Below are 23,898 nucleotides of genomic sequence, written 5' to 3'. Positions count from 1 at the left end.
AGCCATGTGCTCTGTGCTTAAGCACACAGCTATGCTTTGTGTTTAAATTCCTGAACCCCTGACCACTTAACGGGAAATATTTTTACTTTTGGAAACTGAAGGAAGTGGGTGGATCTACTCAGAGGTTCTGTCACTGATGTGTAATATAATGCAGATTTTGAAGAACGTTGTTTGAAGTACACCTGAAATTCCCACTGATATGGTGTGTGTGCTCTTAAAGCTGGTGAAAGCCATTGATTAAATGTTTGCTTGATTGATACCAGACCCAAGGGCTGGGAAGTCTGCTCTATTTATATGGCTTATTACTGTTCTTTTGTGATGTGGAAGAAAATAGGCAGCTACTCAGATACTTGAACTGGATGTAAACACTGGAATTAGCAGTCAGATTTCAGGGTGACTGAAGGTATGAGAGTGCCTTTCCCTGCTTCAGATAATGTTATTCTCCAGGGTATTCCAAAGTGTGAGGGATGTGTGCTGTGTAGTCAGGATGGCTCCATCCAACACTTTCCCAGCTCAGCCTTGTAGGGACTGGGCTGGGTTACACATGGGTGCAGTCAAGTTGATTTTTTTTCTATTGCCTTTCTCTGTGCTTCATCTGAAGAAAAGAGATCCTGCTCAGTGTCAGCATGGCAAGAGCAGATGGAGCTTGAGTGGCTGGCAGAGGGACTCAGTGCAGGAGACAGTGGAGATGCTGCTGAGCTGGCATTGAAGGCTCTTCTGGAGCTGAACCAGTTGTGGGGCTCTGCTTCTAGGGGGCAGTGCTTTACTCTTGTAAATACTCCTGTTTTACTCTTGTAGCCAAATTCCTGTGTTACTATGCTGTGATAAATTTAGCTTTTTTGCCATCTTGTCTTAGCTAATTTCTGAAGTTCTGTGGACAATAATAATTATTCTTGCATTACTTCTTGTTTGCCAATACCAAAATGCCCAAAAAGCAATGTTCTACTCAATTGAGTAACAGTGCAGCAAAACTTTGTTGAGATTGCTGGGATAGAGGGTTGGAGATCCAGAGGATTTGGTTTCAAGTTGGTTTATTTTTCCTTTCATGTCCTCATTCAGTCACATTTCTTAGGAAGTGTATCCAAACCAATAATTTGTCATCTTGCACTTTGCGTCTCATGAATTTGGACGAACAACAAGAACTATTCTTCACCCAAAATGCTAGAAGGGGCTGAGCACCAAAATTAGATCTTATGTCAAGGCTTTTATTCACGGTTTCAAGTTCAGGGTAGTGGAATTTCATTGTAGGGTTTTTTTTTTTTTTCAGCTCTTTGCTCATGAGATATTTTGTCCAAAAGGAAGAGTGCTTTATGGCTTATCCACAAAGTGACTCTGGGGCACCTTGGAACGTTTGCCTAAGAAGGCACATTTAGCTTGTCTTTGATGTAGAGTCTGCAGAACAGGGTGCTCTAGGCCAAAGACAGATTCTCAGCAAGCAGCATGGAATTCATTAGGGTACTCCCCACCAGATTTCCATGATGGAACTCATAAAGCAGCTCAAGAGAGCAGCCAGTGACAAAACAGAGAATCAAACTCAAGTTTCTTCTGTGTAGCCACTCAGGCCTGACACTCAGCCAGAACAGGAGCAGTTCACTAGCACAGACCATTTAAAAAAATTGTATTAAAGATTGAACAGCAAAATAAAATATTTTAATGTACAATACCACAACAGAATCACAGGGAGAGTATGTTCTTGTGAAATAAATTTGTATTTTACCAACAAAAATTCTGTCAATTAGGCAACGTGTGTTTCAAAACCTGATATGTACTGGATTCAGTTAAATATGTTGGTATATATTATAAATAATGCAGTATTGGATGGTACAGGATTGAGATGTGGAACTTGGAACTTTGCTGATCTCTGTCCTGGGAGTGTGGAGAGTGGACAGGTGATGGGAGCAGAGAGGAGAGATTTTGCTCCATCCTGGGATGGGGAGCAGCAGAGGTACCTGATGCCTGTGGAGGAAAAGGAACGTGCAGATTCTGTCAGACAAGTAGGACTTGGTTTTACAATAACATATTGAAAGACAAGTGTTACAAAAACCACTTGTTTGCTGACAACTTCATCTACTTGGAAGATAAAAATTTAGTGAAAAACAGACTTACCTGGATAGTGTAGCTCTTAGCACTGATGATAGGAAAATTGATAATGCAGTTTGGGACTGACAGAGTAAGTGCTGTACTTATCACAGCACAGTGTTGTCTATTGATACAGAGCAACAAAGCAGATTAGACTTTCTAGAAATGCTATCTTAATGTGCTTCCCTGTGAGCTGAGACTTCAGAAAATAATGCCAGTTGGGCAATTTTTGTGTTTTTGAGTGCAGACTTCCTCAAGGAATTCGATAGAAAGAAAAACTAAGTTGTGGAAGGTACAGGACTGTGCCCAAGTGCAGATAAATGCAATTGGAACATGCATCAGCCCTTTGTCATCCATTCCTGAATTGGAAAACTTCTTGCAGCTCTAGATTGAGACAGAATTAATGGCTTTGAAGCACCAGGAAAACTGAGGATGGGGTAGAGCTTTTTCAAGTGCTTCACGTTCCGCTGCAGGTCCTGGGTTGTGCTGGGAAACTGAGGACAGGACTGCAGAGCCCTGTGGGTTTATCCAGGGCACCCACTGCCAGGGAATATGTGTTAGGCTCATAGGGCATTTATTCAGTTATTTCTTACTCTGTACTTAAAAACTTTTAACCTTACTGCTAAAGAAAACTACCATTGTGTGTTAGTAGGACTGGAACGAAAGCTGAATAGCGAATTAGCCTTGAGCGAACTGTCAATCTGACTTTGATAGCCCATCACTTAAAAGGTCCTTTTATGTTTATGAAAAAGCATGACATCAAAGCCAGGGGAAAAAAAATACCAATACTTAGAGCTTAACTTAAACTTGCATAACTTCCAAGAAGAGGCCTTGTGTGAACTGTTTGTTTGTCCACTTGCATGGCTAATTAGCGTAGGTTACTAAAAGTCTGAGCAGTGGCCATCAAGTTTCTTCTGCTCTTCTGGGCTTTGTTGTGCTTCCATATGTGGATCCCTCAAACTGGAGTAGCATAGACAAAGGATACTGCAGTCACTTCTCTTGCAACCTCTAGGTAGCATGCTGGAAATGCTTGAGTATAACCATTATCAGGTGAGTTGTTATTGGAGACTTATTTTAAAACTTGTTGCTAAGAAGGTGTACAGTGTACAGGAAACGCTTTTCCACTGGTGTCTTGGATGCTTTATTTCATTTTTTTCCACACCAATAAGTGGGGGCCATGCATGGTCGCTTGTAACAGCAAAGGTCACTTTAATGGAACTGTTTTAAAGCAAAATAACTTCTCAGCGTATTGCCGTATTTTGGGTTGATTTCTAGCTTCTGACAACAACAGAAATCATTTTGTTGATGATCAGAGAAAGGTAGCAAAGAACTTCCAGAATATGATGGAAAATTTTTAAGGAAAAAATGGCCGTTCTTCTCTTGCTTATTTAGAGTGTGCAACAGTTGTTCGGTATGAGGATTTTCATATTTTGTATGTAAAAAATTCCTAAGTACTGAGAAGCTTATCTTAAATACAAAAATAGCTGTTGCTGACGACAGTGATTGATCTGAACTGAAACACTTCTTTTCTTGCATCTTATTTGCATGATGTGTTTATAAACAGGCTGTCTTATTTGTATATGATTTAGGCTGTATATCTGAGATATAAATAATCTGTAGGCAGAAAAAGGTGTCTTTGTTTCTTCTTTTATTTTAACCAAGGTATTAATTTTAAAAAAACCCCAAACATTCAAAACCTAAACTCCCAATAGCAGACCTTTTATCTCTTATTTGACACTGGATTAAGGATTGCAATCCATACTGCTTGATTTTAATTGTTAGCTACTAACAAGTAAAATGAGTCCTGCAGTACAAGTCATTTCTCCATAATTTAGTGAAAACTAAATGTCACATAGCTGAAGGTCTGAACTCAGAACTGAGTGTTCTGGAGTGTCTGTATCAACTGAAAACCTGAGCGTTGGTCTTAAGTGAGAAATCTCATGTTGTAGAAAAATAGCTGGAACTTCTTGGTGTACTGATAGAAAGTCAGTTGTGAAACACCAAATTGCAAACTGATTTCTTGCCACCAAATGCGAGTTAGTGGACTTCCTTGGAGCTGTACAGGTTTGTGTTTTGTCAGATAGCTGGTCCTAATGTCACAAACCCATAGCTCAGGTCCATAGCACTGCAGTGATGATGTAAAACAATAAAATCCTCTTATCCTTTTTAAATTGTGTCGTGCAGGTGCAGACTCACCTTGAGAATCCAACCAAGTACCACATTCAGCAGGCCCAGCGGCAGCAGGTAAAGCAGTACCTCTCTACCACTCTAGCAAATAAACATGCCAACCAAGCCCTGAGCTTGCCATGTCCAAACCAGCCTGGGGATCATGTCATGCCACCTGGAACAGGGAGCAGCGCACCCAACAGCCCCATGGCTATGCTCACACTCAACTCCAACTGTGAGAAAGAGGTAAGAACTCTCCTGCTTGTGCTTTCAGTGAAACAGAGCTGTAATCTGCTTTAATTGAGTTGTTTTAAACCATATTTGCTCACTGTTAAGAAGTTCTGTTTATCTTTTCTGTCCGTTGTGGAAATGGAACTGCTGCCTCTGTGTCTGCCTGATTAACAGATATTTTTTGGCAAAAAAAAACCCCATGTCCCTCCAGCTTCCTCTTGTTTGAACTATTTTAGCTAGTTTATACTTATTAAAACTACTTTTCTTGCTCCCCACCCTATTGCTTGATGCACACAGTGAATAATTGACCTTTGGAGAATACAAAGCAGCTTTGTAAGCTGTAGCTTTCTGGAATAATGTTATTTATGGCTTTTTCATCTAGAAAGTGCAAAGAGCATAGCAAAAATAACTGAAAAAGCACAAAGCTGTTTTGAGATATTTTAGGTATTTTTATGGTAAAATTTGAGCAAGTCTCCTGCACAGCTGGAAGGCCAGATTATCCCAGCTAATATGCCCTAAAATGTTACTGATTGCTGTGCCAGTGCTACAAATATAAGACTTCAGTAGCCTGGGTCTAGAAGTCCTTTGGAACTTTGTCTTAATCTTCAATGGCAAAAACTGAGTTAGATGTTACATGTGTGCTCAGGCTCTAAAGGAAAATGGTTGAGATGTTAACAAGTATCAGAATCATGACAATATTTTTGTAACATGAAAAGTAGGATGCAACTGTAGAATTCCTCTTGTCCCCTCATTCCCCACTTCAAACTTTCGTGCCAGATTTTTAGTACAGATGCATTCCATGAGCAAAACATTACACAGCTTGGAGAAGCAGCTATTACAGGATATATTTTGCATGTGCAAGGGAAATACTTGTGCTCCATAGTTTCCAGAGAAATGAAAATCAGATATTTCCATCCTATTGTCCCAGCCATACCCAAACATTTTTTTCTTGAGGATATCTACAGCTTCATTTTGCTGTGTCATCGGGAACTTGTGTGCATGACACTATTTCATTTGTGCTCCTTTTGGGACTGAGACTGTGCCATGAACTCAGATCCATGCTTTGCTTTTTCTTCTTCTTCTTTTTTTTTTTCTTTTTTTTTTTTTCCTTTTTATTTCTGCAGGGATTTTATAAATTTGAAGAGCAAAGCAGGGTTGAGAGTGAGTGCCCGGCTCTGAATACACACTCACGAGCATCATGCATGCAGGTACTGGATGACACAGGAGGTGGAGCACAGGTCCCCTTTCTAATGAGCATGCTTTTTTCATGACATGTTGAAAAATAAACTTACCCCACAGTGTCTTTAAGAAGTTGAATATAAGATGTATTTAAGGTACAATACAACAATGTCATTTATTAGCATCAAAAGTGCATGAAGATACCTGGAAAAGGCTCCTGCTGTTCTAGCACTCTAATTCCATGGCAGAACACATCAAGCATGCTTTAAGGTCTTGGAAAACTCAGTTAGAAAAGATTTCCTGATACAAGATTGCATGGATGTGGTTGTGCACTGATAATCTTCAAGTCCACATTTCTGTGCGGAACACACTTGTGTTTTAAAAAATTATATGAGAAGGCTTTTTAATCCATCTGTGGTAATTCATCCTCAGTAATCACCCTTTTATATTTTCATTCTTTTTCTTAAAACTGAGGGGTTTTTATTTCTTGCCAGAAGCAGTAACAAGACTTTGGGTATGGGCTGTAACTGTTAGTTCCTTTCTTGCCCTCACTTCCAGTCAGTGTAATGTGTTGTGATCACACTTTCTGGAGCTGATAAAAAAATCCCATGTACTGCTACTTTTACCATCACCATTATGCATTGATTTTGTAGATCTCTGTCGTTTAAGCTCCTTTTTTATAATGAACAAAAAGGAAATAGTCAGTCCTGTCCTGAAACAGTCAATCCTGCAGGGCAGTTTGGAGCCCCTGCATGGGTGCTGTCAAGGGCTGTTTCCTCCTGCCTGTGCAGGAGCTGATGGAGGCACCTTCCAGCCCAGCTTCTGAAAGAAGTGCTTTGTACCATCTCTGCTCTGTGTCCCAGTGGTTCTCATAACTGTTCTGTTTCTCTCTGTCCACCCTTCTTTGCAGATGGATGATGTGATCGATGACATCATTAGTTTGGAGTCCAGTTACAATGAAGAAATCCTTGGCCTGGTGGACCCTGCCCTGCAAATGGCAAACACGGTACAGCAGTCCTTCCTTTCCTTCTGGTTTCCCTGTTAAATCTAACTGGTTTTCCTTGACAGGCAGCACAACTGCAGTAGGACTTTTTTCTTCCTTGCAATTAAGTAGTTATTGCAGAGAGTAATTAGTTTTCCTTTGAAGCACTTAAGGTGATACAGTTGCAATGAAAAGCGTGAATTTAAAAATACAAGCTGGAGTCAGGTGGAGAGAATACAAAGCACAATTTTGCTTTTCTTATTTCCAAGTTAGTGGTGAGAGGGTTGCAACAGAGGAGTAAACTGTGCTACCAGGAGTAGCTCATTCCCACTGAAATTGAAGATTGTCATGGAATTCATTGGCTTCAGAAAGGAAGGAACCTCTGGCATCCCAGGTTCCTGAATGTTGTCATATTCAAGTAAGAAATTGTATGCCCTGTGTTAGATCCCTATTCTGAGACACTTTCTGTTATCTCTAACATCACAGCTTTATCTCTGCCTGATTCCAAGTGGGGAGAAGTCCCCAGCTAGACAGCAGCAAAGATATTCCAGAATTTAGCAGGAGGGGAAAAAAATGTAAAAAGCAATCTTCCAAACAAACAAAAGGGAAGGAATAAAGAAGGTTGAAAACTGAACAAGGCAGGGGATGTGGGAAGCCTGTGATAAAAGCCAAGAGCACAGAGGTGCAGAAAGCGCCGAGGGAAGGCGCAGGTGTCCTCCAAGCAACTCTTTTGGGTTGGTTCACATTGCTTTGAGAATTAATATAATCATACTTCTGGCATAATCTGATTTTGATCTTCTGTGGAGGGTAGCTCCAGTGAATTTTTTGCCTTAGGCTTAAGTGCTGTTAGATGTGGCTGAGTAGATGTCTGCCAGTGCTGGCGTCTGTTCCCGTTTCATCTAGTGCCAGAATTTACAGCTTACCACAGAGCATTGATTTTGTGGCATAGGTTTACATTTGCTGACAGTAGTTGTCTGATGTCATGTTAACCTGGTCCTGTGCTCCCACAGATTCCCACAGCCCTCAGAGACGTGGTGGATGACGCAGGAAGCGGCCCACCAGCTTCCCTTTCTAAATAGTGCCCTTTGAGCACACAGCAAAGAGCTGCGCGGCCCTGCTACAGAGAATACATTTTCCTTTAATCTGAGATGACTTGCAAAGTGCAGCTGTCCTGGAATTTGAGAGAAAACCTCAAGAAACTGTCAAAAGATAGCTTTCAAAAAGTTAATCTGTTTTTCAATTATTTTTTTTTTTTTCATTGAGGGATGAGGTTCTTCTGGAGTCCTTTATCTGAAGTTCCATTGGATTGGGACCCATTAATTCAGAAGGGACTTGGATATCTTTATGCTGTTCTTCTTTTCTCATTTCACAGGGACCCTAGAGTGGCTCTTTGCTTCCAGACAGGAATAGAAGGATATTCTGTACTCTTTTGGTGCAAGGAGGCCCTGTAGTCAATGTTTAGGGTATTCTGCATCCCTCCTTTGCTTTGCTGTGCTTGCTGCATCGCAAGAAACCTTGTGAAGAAACCTGATCCAAATTTACTGTGGAATTTCAGAACTTTCCCACTCTGTGTGGTGAAGTCTGAAAAATAAGGATATGAAACAGGGAAATTAAGATTTCTTTACTGATGCTTAAATAACTGGAGGAAAAAAGCCTGTTTCAGTCTCTGAATCAGCCTAGTACCAATCCTGAAGAGATGGAAATTGAACCGTGTTTCTCAACAATTGGTTTAGGGAAAAAAAACCAAGCCAGACACTTTTCTTTGGGGGCAGGACTTAGCTCTTAAAGCATGCAACATTTTATTAAGAAGGAATTAATGCCTCCAGACTGAGCTAAGTCGAGGTAGGAGAAATCAAGAGAGGAAATGGTCTCTAAAGAGACACAACCTATAAATAGCTGTGCTGAGTCTGTGACAAAGGCAGTTGTTGTTCCATAACCAACAAAGAACAAAAGGACCAGTTTGTTACAGTTGGTAACAGTACTTGATTGATAAGCAAAATCAGAGATTTCTTTGCAGAGCAAGCTAAGGGAGCTTGCAAGTACCTTGAATTGAAAATGGCTTGTGAGAGTGATTGTCAACTTTGGTATTTGGTGGAATAATACCTGTGGAAGAAAATATCACAAAATGGTCACTAGTTTATAGAGAAGGTTTTCTACCTAGATGTCACCTGGTAACTGAATTAATGAGGACTGTGTAAAGTGCTCGTGTGGAGGTGACAATTAATTCATCCAGCTAATCAACTCCAGCCAGAGCCTGGCATGGAAAGCTCTGTGAATAGGTACATCTCCATTTCTAAATGTGGCTTTATTCTGGAGTTTAAACTCCACAGCAGAGGAGTTTTGTTACAGGGGCTGCTGCTGAGCGTGTGCTTATGGGTCAGGGAACATGACAATACCTTGTGGGCTGCACGAGCTGGGGTGCAGAGCCCATTCCAGTGTGTGCTGGTACCTTAGAAACAGCCTTGTTTATCACACAGCTGATGGCTCAGTGATTTTAGACAGAATGTGGGTGCTTGTTTTGTTGGAGTAGTGGAGGAGAAATGAAAGCCTCAGACTCCCATGAATGTGCACTATGATGAATCTGCAGTCATAATTACCATATTTCAAATTTCTGTTATATAAAAGCCATTATTAGAAAGAAAAAAAAAGCAAATGCAAAATGATAGGAAGATTGAAATTTGTTTAACTTTGGTGTGTTAGTGCAATTTGTGATGCCAAGACCCTGAAATATGAAATCTCACAAGTGAAAGCATTTTCAGCCATGCTGTTTCAATGAAGATGACATGCTAAACCTGGCATAAGCCACTCTTCCTTCATTTACTTTTTGGAAGAGTAAAGGTGGATGATCTGGCTGATGCTGAATTTAAATTCCTTCTTAGCCAGAAATAGCTAAGAAAACTGTAAGGAAAACCATATTTAGGTTGGAAACATGCTAGAATTTGGAGAAGACAGTGAAGGAGCTTCCTTAGCTCCAGAAAATTCCCTGTCTTTCTCTGAGTTTGAGACTCCATCTTCCCTATGAAATGGCTGCGGAAGTTTTGACATTTTCCCGTCTTGTACTTGAGGATGGTGGTGAAAGCTCGACTGCCTTAGAGCTGAAATGTTTGCCAACAATGTGTATTTTTTCCCCAGTTTCTTCAAATAAGAAGAAATAAATGCTCAGGTGTCACTACAATGAGCACATAATGAATCCCTTTTGGGGTTTTTTTTTGCCCCATTTAAGTCTAGTGACTACTTGTATGTGCTTACCACACTGCTGTCTTGTGCATCTCAAACCAGTGCCCTCAGCACAGGGGTCCTCTGCCTTTTCCCAGTTCCCTAAACCCTGATTATTTGGTTTACCTTAGTCAACTGATTTTTTTCCTCCAGCTACTGTTATAAAATTGTGAACTGAGAATGTGCCTCGATTTTAACTTCTCTTTAGCTGCAGGTATTTTATGTGAGATGACCTGGAGTGTTGCATGCACTTTATGTTTTCATTTGAGAGGAATTAGCATAAGTTGGTCCCAAAGATGTGACCTGCAGCCATCCTGGCTAAGAGGACTCTCCTACTGAGCACGGACCAAGTGTAGGAAAATGTTACAGCTGAGCCTGTGACCTGTGGAGTTTGGATGCTGGGGAGAGTGGTCAAAGAAAGAAACTGCTCAATCTCTTTGCTCAGGGATCACTGATTGAAGTGGGGACTGCTGGCATTTCCCTGCCCCTGATATTTCCCTGATAAGCATTCCTGTGGGCAGCCTTTAGCAGCCATGCACTTGTTGCCTGTCTTCTCTGTCCCCTTTTGTCTTCATGGCTCACACAGGTACTGTTTATTGACATGGAAATCTGGCTCAGTGTTTGACACCTTTGGGGAAGAAAAATCAATCACAAACTGTTGTAACAATCCCTGTTGCAGTACGGAAAGCAGCTCAGTGTTCTCCACGTTTCATTACAATCTGCTTCGCCCAGGCTTTGAGATACCAGTTTCAAGTTCTCTAACAAAAAATCTTCTTTTTAATTTCTAAAGTCCCTGAAGTTCCTAATTAGATTTCACATGTCTGGTTATGAACTTCAAGTCCTTGGGCTACAAACAAGGTCTTTGTGCTCTCCCCATGCTTAGGAGCATGAACAGGACAAGCACATCCAAGTCAGAAGGGTGTGTGACTCTCACTGTGTTGGTGTCAGGGATGTGTTTGGGGGACCCAAGGACACAAGCCTTGTAGAGCAGTCAGAGTGGTCACCCTGACACTAGTGTGGGCAGGTCACAACCAGCACAGCTGTCACCTGAGCAGCATTATTACAGCTTCCCTTTTTTTAATTTTAATTTTAATTTTTTTTAAAAAATAAGGCTGACTCATAGTGAGAATTCAGTTACATTTATTCATCCCTCTGTCTCTTAAAATTTGACTCAGGGGACTTTGATTTTGTTGTTGGCCATTATCTGTTCTCAACAACTATCAGCATGGCTGGTGGTACTTTACATATCAACTCCTGTTTCATCTGTTTCCATATGGCAGAGAAATTTTCTTAGGTCCCAGTCTGGCAAGGCCCATCAGTAGGAGTTTAATAGTCCTGGCTGTGACTCACTGCATTGTATTCACCAGCATTATTTACATGGGTGTAAAGTTAATACCTACTCTAATCTCTGCAGGATCAGTGTCTTGGAGGGATTGGTTTTCTTTGCAGCAGTGATGATAAGAAGTGTTGCCACTCAGATAAGATAGCAGAGTGGTTTATACCTGTCTTTTCAAACCAAATAAGAGATGGGTAAAATAATCCACTCAGGATAATTGCAAGCTTCTTTAAATATGTTTCAATATAAAGGGATAGTTTTGATAGATATTGCTGAAATGCTGTCCTATTTCTGTGTAAATCTACTTGTTTAAATACCTAAATAAACACATCAGAGTGAACAAGTAATTGAGGAAACTTACTGTAAAAATAATCTCCCTCCTACTGGTGCGCGTTCTTGTTATGTAAGGCGAAAAACAAAGTAAACTGAAATGTTTTCTGTGTAGGTAGCTTTCAAATCACATGAAAAATGTGATTAATTAATACAGTGTTCTTCCTCCAGCATGTGACAACTTGCAAAGTACTTCCACTCACGTATCCCTGGAAAAAGGGGGGGTTTCTCTGGGAGAGTTCTGTAGGCTCTTTCAGATGTGAGAGAAGTTTAATGGTTATAGATGTAATAGTTTTAGTGAAAAATAAGGAGCACCAATGCAGCAGTATCATCAGCATTTTCCTCTTTGTTACCTCTTAATACTTCAACTCTGCATACTTTTGAGGAGAGAGAACAGAATTTTCCCAGTGTAGATGTTTTATCCCTCATGCCCATGAATATCTGTGGATTTTGCTGACCTTCTTGCAGGCTCTGTTTGCACATGGAAAAGAGCACAGATTACTTAGCACATCCTGACTCTGTTCTTCTGTACAAAGGCATTCATAAAGGCAAACCAAATGATCCTTTTCCTTGTTTGTCTTTTCCAGTTGCCTGTGTCTGGCAATTTGATTGACCTTTATGGCAACCAAAGCATGCCTCCTCCAGGACTCAACATCAGCAACTCATGTCCAGCTAATCTTCCTAATATAAAAAGGGAGCTCACAGGTAAATACATCTAAAATACCACCTTGGAGTAATGATATCATTGTTTTGAATTCAAGGGATACTGGACATAATTTCTGTTATGAGAAAGAATGTATGGGTGAGCAGTTTCTTTCAGCCTGTGTTCATGTGTTCACTGTCACAAGTTCATATAAAGTCCTTAATTGTTACAGTCACACCTGCACTCTGTTGTGTTCCAGGAAACTTCCATGCATCTTTTCCAGAGCTGTTTTCTAGTTAGAGCTTATTTGATCTATCAACACCAAACTCTAACAACTCATCTGGAGTCTGTGGGATTCATGTCAAGGAATGATGCACATTGGGGCTTAACTTCAGTAGGGGAGGGCAGTAATGAACAAATAACCTGTTATAATGTGAAGGCTGGACATGTAGATCCTTGAAAATGTAAAATTAGGCACTTGGGGGATTGGAATTTGATGATCTTTAAGGTCCCTTCCTACCCAAGCCATTCTGTGATTCAATGAATATGCATCACTAAATTAAGATGGAAATGAAGTGTTCCCTAAATTTTTTTAATGCCAGTTCCTGCAGCAATGCTCTGAGCAAGCTGTGGGAGGCAGGGGCAGGAGAGTGGGACACTAAAAACCTCTTTTTCTCAAGCACATGTGTACAGGAGTAAGATTGAAGCAAAATAATAAGTTTCATATTCTCAGGCTTGCTTTATTTCTGCTCATTTGGAAGGGTATAACCACACACAGGGAACATATAAAATGTATGGTTGTGTCTAGGCTGACCAAATTGAGATCAACTCTAAAACTGATGGCAAAATCATATTAATGCCCAGAAATGCCTGTTCTTAAGCCCAGAGTCACTGACCATGCAGTAGGGTAGGGGCCTGCTTTCTTTCTTGCCTGTCATCTTTCTCGGTTTCTGTTGTGAAAACTCACAGGCTGACTCAGTTGCAAAGCAGGTTCTGGGCAGGAATTCGTTGAAGCAGAGCAGTTTCAATAGGCCAGGAGGAAATGCCACCTCTCTGAGCCAGCAGATATTTGCATTTATAGGGCAGCACAGAATCTGAACTCGGCACTGAAAAAAGACACAGAGAGCACACAATGATTTGTGGCTGCTAGATAAAGGCAAAGCTTGTACAGAGATGGAACTGTGTAATAGGAAGGTGAGAAGAGAGGAGAGCTGCTCAAAGTCCTGCATTGCAGGCAGTTTTGTTGCCCCAAGTATTGAAAGTTTCAGGAGCTGTAGGCTGCAAACTCAGCCCAACTTAAATTTGCAGAATGCTGGATTTGCTGCAGGTGGTTGGGTGAGACTTCAGGCCAAGAAGGCAGAAGGAGAGGGGAAATTCTGAGTGAAGTGGTCTTCTGGAAGTCCTAAATTCATCAAAACAGAACTGAAATAAGTTTAATGTCTATATGGTACACTTGCCTGTAGACAGAATTTATTTAGGTGAGTCTACAGGAAAGAAACTTTCTGGCTACAGTAAGGGATTGTTTTCAAAACTTGTGATAGAAGATAATGCACTCATTGCTCCTCACTGACTTACTGTGCCACTGCAGAGTGCTTGCTGGCTTGGGGATTTGAATGCAATGGGGCAAGGATTAATGACCTCACCTTTTAAAAAAATGAAAAAGGGTAGAGCAAAGATAAAATACTCAAAATTGCTGGAGAAGCTTAGGACCAATTGAGAACTGAAAAGAAGAAATTTAGTTGTGCTGTTGCCCGAACTATTGCATGCTGAAATTAATAATGATATTATAATTCTAAAATGTAATAACAATAACAAGAGAATAATAAAAAATAGATAAGTGTGTGGAGCAAGGTGAAGGGCAGTTCAGAGTTGAGGAGGCAAGTTCTGTTCTCGTTGTACAGCATGGCTGCCATTACTTTCCTTTTTGCTTTTCCCAAAGCAAGAACCATTGTTCATTGCTAAGAAAGGTGAAATTTTTCACCTTTTTTTTTTTTTTTTTTTTCATATAATAGGAACAGTTCATGTAGCTGGAAAATACAGAATTTTTAACAGGTCACTTAAGTTGTCCTTTGAGTGTTGTGGTGATGTGTGTGCACGTGCCACAGAGGGATGTAGCCTTAATTTGGGTGAGCAGAGCCTCTGAGTCCTGCCTGTGTCACATCCTGAGCTGGCAGCAATGCCATAAGCATGCTGTTCCTCTGGTTCAGCTCCCCTGGGAGACGTGTGCAGACGCAGAAGATGTGCTGGATTTCAGCACTTGGGTGTCCTCAAATACCTTGCTGAGTCAGGGCCTCCGTGGGAAACATTCCCATCATGGGAGTCACTCTGGGGAGTGTGGGAAGAGAAGCTGCACAGGTGCAGAGGTGAAGCTCAGTCCCAGCCTTGTGTTTTGGCATCCACAACCTCTTCTTGCTCCTTGGGATGGGGGTAATGGTTGGTGTGATAACAGCCATCAGGCTTCCTGTGCAGATATTTCACAGCCTGAAAGGTTGGGATTGAATGATTTTAATTCTAATTACCTCATTCACATGCACAGCATGTATTTTTCCTACAGAGTCCGAAGCGAGAGCGTTGGCTAAGGAGAGGCAAAAGAAAGACAATCACAACTTGAGTAAGTTTTGGTTCCTCACATTTTGCACCAATTCTTGGAATCATTTTGGGCATTGAGTGTTCAAATACTGCTGGTTTAAATCTGGATGAGGTACTGCATGTAATATAAAGCACTAGATCATTGTGTTATGCCCATAAATCAAATATCTCAAATTTTTGTAAAATGTGTCCTTGAATTTACTATTGAATTTTAAATCTATTTTTATTTATTTTCAATAAACCAAGTGAATGAGTGGTTTTTATCAATGGAATTGCTGGATTCAACATGTGCATTGCTTTTAACAAATCCACCTTGCACAATTTTGCTTTTTTAATTTTAATTTTTTAAAATATTAGATATGTGGTCAGTTTGTGTCCTTAAACAGCTGTGTGGGTCCTCAGAATGGCAATTTCATAAATTTTATTTTTGAAAGGAACTCATCTTTCCAAATTGAAAAAAAAAGGCATTTTAAAATATTGAGTATCTTATAATTTAAAGGATCCATAACTTAACTTTTTAGTAGTAGAAAAAAGGAACTGTTTCATGCCACGAACCACTCAGAAGCCTTTTCCATAGCATGAAAAGGTGATGCAGGAAAATTGATATTTAAGTTGGACTTTTGGATGCTCAAAGTGTTGCACATGAAGGACTGCTTTAAAGAAGAGACTGTGCCTTTTGTCCCTTTTTCTGTCTTGGGAATTTTCTTGAACATCTAAATATTTGTCTCTTAATTTGTCTGTGATGCTTACCCCTAGAAAAATGTTTGTGTCTCAGTCATTCTGATTTTTAGTCTCAGATTCTGCAACTTCAGCAGTCCCAAAATTTACAGTACAGACAGAACTTCTGTCTTAGTGTGTCCATGTGTAGGAGAAAAAAATAAATCATGACTGAATTTTAAGCTTCAGGCAAACATTTCAGTGGTGCTTAAAGAAACCTTTGATAAAACACTTGAAAAGTTGTAATTAAGTGGGAATATTACTTGTAACACTCGTGCTGTTTTTCCTGAAGTTGAACGAAGAAGAAGATTTAATATTAATGATCGTATAAAAGAACTGGGCACCTTGATACCCAAGTCAAATGACCCGTAAGTACAACATGCCCAGGGAGATGTGGGAGGGAGGAGGGAAAATAATCCCAGGGGAGAACAAGAAGTTAAACACCCCCCAAAATTCCTGTTTTCTACCTGCTCTTAGCACTCTGATGGCAGAAATACCTGAAAGGTTCCATTATATTTTTGGAAGATTTTTTTGAGAGTTCATTTTTCCCCATTGGAACCTGATTGTGTTTGTGTTAATTTGATGATTTTTGTCTCAAACTGGGCTTGGTGTTGGGAGTAACTGACTGCCTTACTAGAGGCAGAGGATAGGAAGCCTTATGCTGGTCTGGCTGCTTAGATGGTTGCATGTCTTGCTAAGTGATTATTTTAATTAATTAGATGTTACAGCTTGGCAAGACAGGACTGGCCCCTGTTTCAGTGAAAATGGAAGGGCATTTATCTGGGAAGCCATCACATTCCCCTTGTCTCCAAGAGAAAAAATGAAGGAAAAAAAGGAGTGTAACTCTGTGCTTGCTCAGTGATAATTTATCAGTGTTTGTTGTAATTTCCCAGATATTCTTTACAAGAATTCTACAATGATTTTACTGCTTCTAGCTTGTATTTACACTTTCCCAATGCTGATTCAGTAGCAAGGAACCTTCATTGCTCTGGAGTTTGAAAGTCCACTTAAATCTGAATCAATGTCCCGTGATGATTTTGGGGAGATGTTCCAGTATTTTGAGGCACATCTGCTCTGTACCTTAGTACCAACATGCAGGACAGGTGCATCTTTGCACTGACATTCTGCAGTAAGAGGTTTTTTGGAGAAAGTAAGATGATGTGAGGAGATGGTGATGCAGCAACCTCTCTCTCTCTGCTTCCCAAGGGCTGTGCTCCAGCCCCCTCTAGTGCGCTGCAAACACCTTCTGTATTCACAAACTTGGAATAAATAGCAGCTGGGTGTTATGTGTGGATAGGTGCAGTCACAGGTACAGGTATGAAGGGAACAGCTGTGATCAGAGCCTTACCTTGTCCCTTTGTGTTGCTGTGAAGTGACATGCGCTGGAACAAGGGGACGATCCTGAAGGCGTCGGTGGATTACATCCGCAAGCTGCAGAGGGAGCAGCAGCGCACCAAGGAGCTGGAGAACAGGCAGAAGAAGCTGGAACATGCCAACAGGCACCTGCTGCTCAGAATACAGGTTTGCTGAGAAATGAGCTGCCAAAACTCTCGGTGTTGCAGTGTGTGATTGCAAATAGTTGTGACTTGTGGGGTGCGGGTTAGAAGGAGCCAGTGTTTAAAAACAGTGGGCAGTGCTGAGATGCCTGCAGAGATTTTTCCAGAAAAAGCCAAAGATATCTTAGTTAAAAAAAAAAAAGAATCCTAACACTCTAGTAAAAGCACTTCTGAGAGGTCTGGTTTTGTTCTACCATGGCCAGCACTAGTTCCAAACCATCAGAAAGATTTATATGGTAATACATTCTTCTGTTTGCCAGGCCTAAGGCATTGGGACTTCATGTGTCATGTAGTTGTTGATAGTCATGAAATCAAGTTCAGCTGTTTGGGAGTCTTCCCTGCTGCTCGAAGTCTGTAGGACTGTACAACAGTTCTCCTCAGCACTGAAAAGCAGTAGGTGGCATGAATATGTCTTCTCTGTGGGTTGTTGCCTTGTTAGATTCACCCAGGTTCCCAGTGTTCTGAGCTACACAAATTTAAGGGTGAAAACTCCATTTCTCTAATTCCTTTGTCTTCACCTCAAGCTGGATAGGAAACCTTAACCTTGAAGCCAACATGTTTTTTTTCTGGATAGCCACCCTTGTCCATAGCAGGGTAATTAAAGAATTGGGTGTAAGAACACCTAACACAGAGATATCACAGATATCCTCGTGTTGCTGCTCCCCTGCAGCACAAACAGCTGAGCTCTGCATGCAGCTGTGCCCTGCCAGGAGACCCCTCAACAGCCTAGCTAATCCACCAGGGAGATAATGAAGCTGCAAATACCTGAGAGTCAAGTGTGGAAATAAACAGCTTTAAAATAGAACAGGCCAAGCTGAGCCCCAGCGCAGTTTTGTACTTGGTTGAGCAATCTGTGCTAGAATGAGATGATAAAAACACACAAGCCTTTTGCAGAGCGGCATCAAGCTGTGGTGTTTCAAAGCTAAATGAGATCACTTTTCAAACATCTTTCATCTTGCTTAGTGTTACCCATCTGCTCTGGCTCCTTCAATCAAAATACCATAAAACCCAGACCCTTGAATAACAGGCAATACATCTGGCAGCAAATAACCTCAAGAGTGTATTTTCCCTTTTTGTGTTGATTCTGATTAAGCATGGAATAAGGAACTCCTGATTCTGGCACGTTAACTGATGGAAGAAGTGCTTGCTCATTCCACCTTTCCCTCTCATCTTGCAGTGTGCCATTACAAGCTTGTTTTAGCCTGGAAATGATGGAAAAGAGCAATAATCAGCCTCAGTGACAGGAATATCCAGAAACTGCACAATCTCAACAGAGATTGTGATTGCCTAATATAATATAGAAGTAGAAACAAAACATCTCTTCTACTGATGTATTTGTGAGAGAGCATTTCTGTATGATTAAATGTGAAGGTGGGAATCTAAATTTTCTGTGGAAATTTGAAGAATCCTGGCTCTGTGTGAAGTCTGAAACCTTCCTGTGACTTCCTTGTGATTTTTCTGCACAGGAATAGTGTTGTTGCTCAGTTTTGATTGACCTCTTGCAGCTCTGCCAGACTTGCAGAGTGAGAAATGTCCCCTCCAGAGTCTCAGCAGGGATTGATAAGGATCACATAGACATGCTGTGCCTTCACATACGACTTTTTAAAAATTGCTAAACACATGCTTCTGCTGCTACTTTTTTTTTTTTTTTTCCCTATTTTTAAATGCTTTCCTCACCCTACCTGATGCCAAACCTGCCTATCCTGGCACTGGTTTGAGAAGAAGCCTGAGGGGAACATGTCTGTGCTGCAGGGTACTGGGTTTTGGCTCTGGTGTAGGTGCTGAGGAGGAGTGTGAAGGGCATGTGTGGGGTGGTGTTCACCCACCTCTTCAAGACTCTGCTGTTCAGGTGAAAATCTGCAGGGCTGGAGTGTGCAAGGTACAAGCACTTGTCACTATGGGAAAGAGAGGAAATGTGCACAGGAGGAGGAAACTGGAAGCTACAAGACGAGCAGATTTTAATTCCAGATTTTGGTTTAATTTACCCCTTTTTGTCCTTCCCAGGAACTCGAGATGCAAGCCCGGGCACACGGACTGTCCCTTGTCCCATCTACAGGCCTTTGCTCCCCTGACATGGTCAACAGGGTCATCAAACAGGAGCCTGTGCTGGACAACTGCAGCCAAGACATGATGCCACACCACACAGACCTGTCCTGCACCACCACCCTGGACCTCACCGACGGCACCATCAGCTTCAGCGACAACCTGGGCAATGTGACTGAGCCAGCCGGCACCTACGGGGTTCCTGCCAAAATGGGATCCAAACTGGAAGATATCCTGATGGACGATACCCTGTCCCCCGTGGGAGTGACTGACCCCCTGCTCTCCTCCGTGTCTCCTGGCGCCTCAAAGACGAGTAGCAGGCGGAGCAGCGTGAGCATGGAGGACACTGACCATGCCTGTTAGCACCTGTTGGCACACCTTTCATAAACTGCTTTGGTTCTTGATCAGTAGATGAAATAATTTACCTTTTGTAGAATTTTTTTGATTTTTTTTTTTTTCTCCCATTGTGCTTCATCAGTGTGTGTGCGTGTGTGTATATATTATATATATAGGATTTTTTTTAGCATTTTTGTGAAGAAACTTGTATATTCTATTTTAAAACTACCAATGCCTCCAATATATTGTACAGCATATGTACAGAATCTGTGAACTGGATTCGCCAAGAACTTTGAACTGGTCAAATCTACTCAAAGCAATAGAATTACAGATGAAGAGTCTGTTTCTACAGGGGGGGAGGGGGCAACTGTAGGATTGTAAATGCAACCTATTTACTTGGAAACAAAATGTAAAGTTTAAGAATGTAAAGAAACAACAACAACAAAAAGTCCAATTTGTAATTGTATTAATTGAATAGTGCTGCCTTAAAGATACAGTGTCCTTCAAATGTTGGTCTTACATGACAAGTGTTTAGGGAAAGTACCCACCCGACTTCACTCAGAAAAAAAACTGAAACCAAGTGTTAAGACATCCTGATTGTGTTGATTGTGATATAAAATGCTGTTTGAAACTGCAGGGAGATGTGAGTGTCTCAGAGTGTTGTTTAATTTTACTCTGAGCTGATTTGGGTTTTCCTTTTGATCACGGTTCAAGTTTTTCCTATTAAATTTTTATTTTGTTTTGTGACACACATCGATGGGTTTGTCAATGGCAAACCAAGCAGGAGCACTGTAAGTTGGGATATACACCCTTTGGACAAAAAAAAAATTATGCATATTATCAGCTGGGCACATTATGTTGTACATATCTAATTGGCTTTATTTTTTTTTAAATTGCATTGTACAGTTTCTTTTGATTTGCATGGATTCCTTAGTTATCCTCAACTTTTTGTTTTAAATTTATTTGTATTTCATTTGTAAGATTTTTGCCTCTTAATATTGCAGCGATTTTTTGACATTTTTAAAACTCATTGGAAGTTTTCTGCGTTCTTTGTAAACACTTGAAAGGAAGCTTTTATGCAGGGTTCTGTGTTTTAAGAGAGATTTTGAGAATATTTTGTATATTACAGTCTCACTTTGAAAATGTTTTTAAACGCATTTAAGGTAGAGTAAAAATTTAGATTAGGTAATAAAACAACTCTGTAGAGAAACTGAACTTACATATTTATTTTTAGTGATACAGAAAAAAAGTAGTAATATGCTTGGAAACATAACTATGTAGTTAATATACCCGTTAGAGCAATTCGTGTTCTATTTCAGCACTGGGGCTGACATAAGAGAAAAAAAAAAACAACAAAAAAAAAAAGAGTAAATTACTGTATCTGCAAATAACTGTTACTTGATAACAATGTTATTAATTTTTAACATGCAACCATGTTGTAAAAGTAGTTCGGTGCATTATCTACTCAAGTGTAGTCCTATGCAATAACGGTAGTTTTCCTTGTATTATATCCAGCCTAGGTGTTCCACGGAGGTGACAGGTGGTGTTCCGAGCTAGACGGAGGGAATGGAATTCTCCACAGCAGCCTACAGCTGACTGGCAGGCATAGCTCGTTCAGAATGAAGTGCCTTAAACTCTAGTTGTAGTCTTCCTCGACTAGCACTGACTGAAGTGTGGCATAGACAGAGCTTTAGGGTGGTGGTGTATAGGGCGTTGAGGTGTAGCATGGTGCCTACGGATAGAAAACCAGAGCTTCCCTTTCTCCTTTGTGCTACACTGGAAATTACATAGGATGAGTGCAACGGTGAGTAACTTGAGTGCCAGTTTGGCCAGCTTTCCAAGGAAACCTTGGGCTCAGCAGGCAGTGTTCAGAAACCAAATGTGAACTGGGTAGGACGGGGTGGCCGGGGATTGTGATGGGAGTTCCCACAACTGAGCCCTGTCCCAGACATTTCCCCAGGGGAGGGCTCCTGTGTCCCCTGCCTGGCCCCTGGCTCCCAGCACAGGGGGGCTCAGTGGGGCTGTGGAACTCGGGCTCTGTGTTCCTGTCACTCTTCCCGTGGCTGTGTCCAGCCCTCCCTTCCCGCTTGAGCCGCCAGCAACGTGTTAGCATTGATGCAACCACAGGGTTGTGGCTTCTTTTTCTTTCTTTTATAGTTTTTGAAGGAGGAGCTGGAGTTGGGTTGTAATGATGCCTCTCCCCCTCACCCCAGACAGCTTTTGGGAATATTTCCTAGGGTAGAGAAGCTCTGGCCCAGGCAGGACCCAGGAGGCTGCAGGATGTGCTGTGCTCACCATGGTCCTGGGGCAGGAAATGCCCCCAGTCCTGCAAGGCAGCTGTGCCATAGCTCCAAGGCAGCTGTGGGGGTACAGACTTCTGGTGCTGCTGTTCGGCTGGGGTGACAGGTAGGAAAATCAGGGCTGTAGGAAATGCTTGTAGTTATAACACAGGGTTGTGTTGCCCTTCCCCAGAAGATGGGACAGCTCTACAGTGTTGGCACAACAAATCAGGGTGTGCATGCTGGAGTGTAGTAACTGAGAACCACTGAATGTATTGAATGAGGCTTTTGGTTTGGTGCCTGCCCTGGGCATTCAGAAATTCAAGTCTAGACTGTGGTATATGAATATTTTTCAAGCTTATGTGAAACCACTGGTACTCACTGACAACCATGACTTCTGATTTTTGGCTACATGCTGTGGAGGTGAGTTAGGATTCAAGGCCAACCATTCCATCAAGAGCTGGATTCCTCGGCAGAAGTCTCTGTGGCCGCAGCAGCTGTGTTGTGTGCTCCTATACTTTGTGTTTTCTGGGGTAACACATAACTTGGCCATGCCCTGCTCACTCTTCCCCCCGTGTTTCCTTAGGTTACAGCCCTCCTCTGAGCCTGCCACCCTTGGAATGGTGGCACTGCCCTGGGGACACCTCTAGGGGACACAGACCCCCAGTGGGTGCTGGGGGTGCCTTTGCCAGCTTGAGCATGGTGGAGAGCATGGCTGTGACATTTAGGGGTTGGTGGCAGAGGACAGAGGCAGCAGCCACAGGCAGGGGTTGGCATGGACTGGTAGAGTGAGATGGACACAGGTTGTTGCCCAGTCTGGTGACGTGTGTGACGCTGGGCAGCAGTGGCTTCCCTGAGCAGGGGGATGGGGAACCGACCAATTCTCGCTTTGCCAAAGCCATGCAACAGGCAGGGGCGTGCAGAGTACCATGAAGTTCTTCCTTACTGCTTTTGGCCTATAAAGCAATATTTAACTCTTACAACCTGTAAAAGCAAAAAGAAGGTACATAAGGAAAGCACAAAGCACAAAATAATGCACTTACATTTATGTTGTTTGACATAAAATGCACTGGGGGGGGAAGCTGATGTTGATAATAGTATAAATACCTATATTTCTTGAAAAAGTGACATTAATTACTGCCTCTTGCTATGATGCTTGGTACTGTAATGTTGATATTCATCTGCTGTTGACTGCAGCAATAATTTGTGTATGGTCCATAGCACTGTAAATTATGGATCAATATTAATGTATCCAATGAAATAATTTGAACTGTTGTTCTTGATAGATGGATTAAAGCATTTGGTTTTTCACATACATCTGTGTAAGTCACTCGTTTTCCATGTGAGTGGATCTTGTTTTCCTGTGTATTTGAAGTCCCTGCAGTGCTTCTGTGTCTGTGACTTGGCCATGGATGTGTCCGTGTCCCTGTCCCTGAGCTGGTGTTGGTTGGCATCCTTGGTTCCACCAGAGCTGTCCAGTTGTGTTTGTGTGGCAGTCACACAGGGGAATGAAGCTTCAGACCCCACCTGGGCTTTGCAAACACATGCCAAAGTGGAAGGACCCAGAGCTTATGCTCCAGAGATAAGGAATAAAACAGGAAAATGAATAAAAGTAAGGAATAAAATGTGGAAAAACATCATTGCCTTTCTCCCCTCCCATGGGCTCTTGACATTTGCCTCCCACCTTTCCTGCCCCTTGCAGCTCATCAGGTGCCCTGTGAGGTCGTGGGCTCCCCCTTTGCCCTGCTGTCACTCCTGCAAGGTCACTTGTCCCCAGCAGTCCTGCACAGGAGCACCTCACCCCCTCCTCCAGCACACCTGTGCATGGCAGCATCCCTGTCCCCTCTGCTCACTCCTCCCAAACCTCTCAGCCAGCATGCAAACAGCTGCTCCTGGCTTCTGCTGCTGAGGAACCAGCTGCAGTCTTGTTGTGTCTTCCCATCTTCATTATTTCTCCCTGTCTCTGTTGCTTTCATCCCTTCTGGTCTTTTTATTCAAACACCTTTTACTTTCTGTGCTCACAGCATTGGGTGAACCTCAATGTGGACCTTGCTGCAGCAGCATTGGGGATTATTGAGTGTTGTCTCTGGGGGCTTGACCCCTGAGTATAAACAGAAGTATTTAATTTGACCAGTGTCTTGAAAGTTTTATACCTGTTAGAGTAGAAAATACCTAATTCAGTGGGATTTAAAATTACTAGCTCAATTTAAAAACCA

The 23,898-nt window shown here is 41.8% G+C and overlaps 1 protein-coding gene across 2 annotated transcripts in view; it reads left to right on the top strand.

The window, feature by feature from the left end:
- MITF (melanocyte inducing transcription factor) overlaps positions 1-22,997 on the top strand; it is a 98,315-nt gene extending 75,318 nt beyond the window's left edge. Inside the window, exons 3-10 of one of the 2 annotated variants that reach the window (XM_033071543.2) lie at positions 4,264-4,491; positions 5,601-5,684; positions 6,566-6,661; positions 12,107-12,224; positions 14,717-14,773; positions 15,761-15,836; positions 16,842-16,989; positions 19,029-22,997. In XM_033071543.2, the coding sequence (XP_032927434.1) occupies positions 4,264-4,491; positions 5,601-5,684; positions 6,566-6,661; positions 12,107-12,224; positions 14,717-14,773; positions 15,761-15,836; positions 16,842-16,989; positions 19,029-19,430 (1,209 nt within the window). In that variant the 3' untranslated portion in view covers positions 19,431-22,997. The remainder of the gene's footprint in view (positions 1-4,263; positions 4,492-5,600; positions 5,685-6,565; positions 6,662-12,106; positions 12,225-14,716; positions 14,774-15,760; positions 15,837-16,841; positions 16,990-19,028) is intronic. The other variant, XM_033071544.1, reaches the window with a different exon arrangement.
- Positions 22,998-23,898: the final 901 nt, after the last annotated feature.

This window comes from Catharus ustulatus, chromosome 13, assembly GCF_009819885.2.
Source record: "Catharus ustulatus isolate bCatUst1 chromosome 13, bCatUst1.pri.v2, whole genome shotgun sequence".
Taxonomy (NCBI): Eukaryota; Metazoa; Chordata; class Aves; order Passeriformes; family Turdidae; genus Catharus; species Catharus ustulatus.
This window is presented reverse-complemented; position numbering and strand designations above follow the sequence as displayed.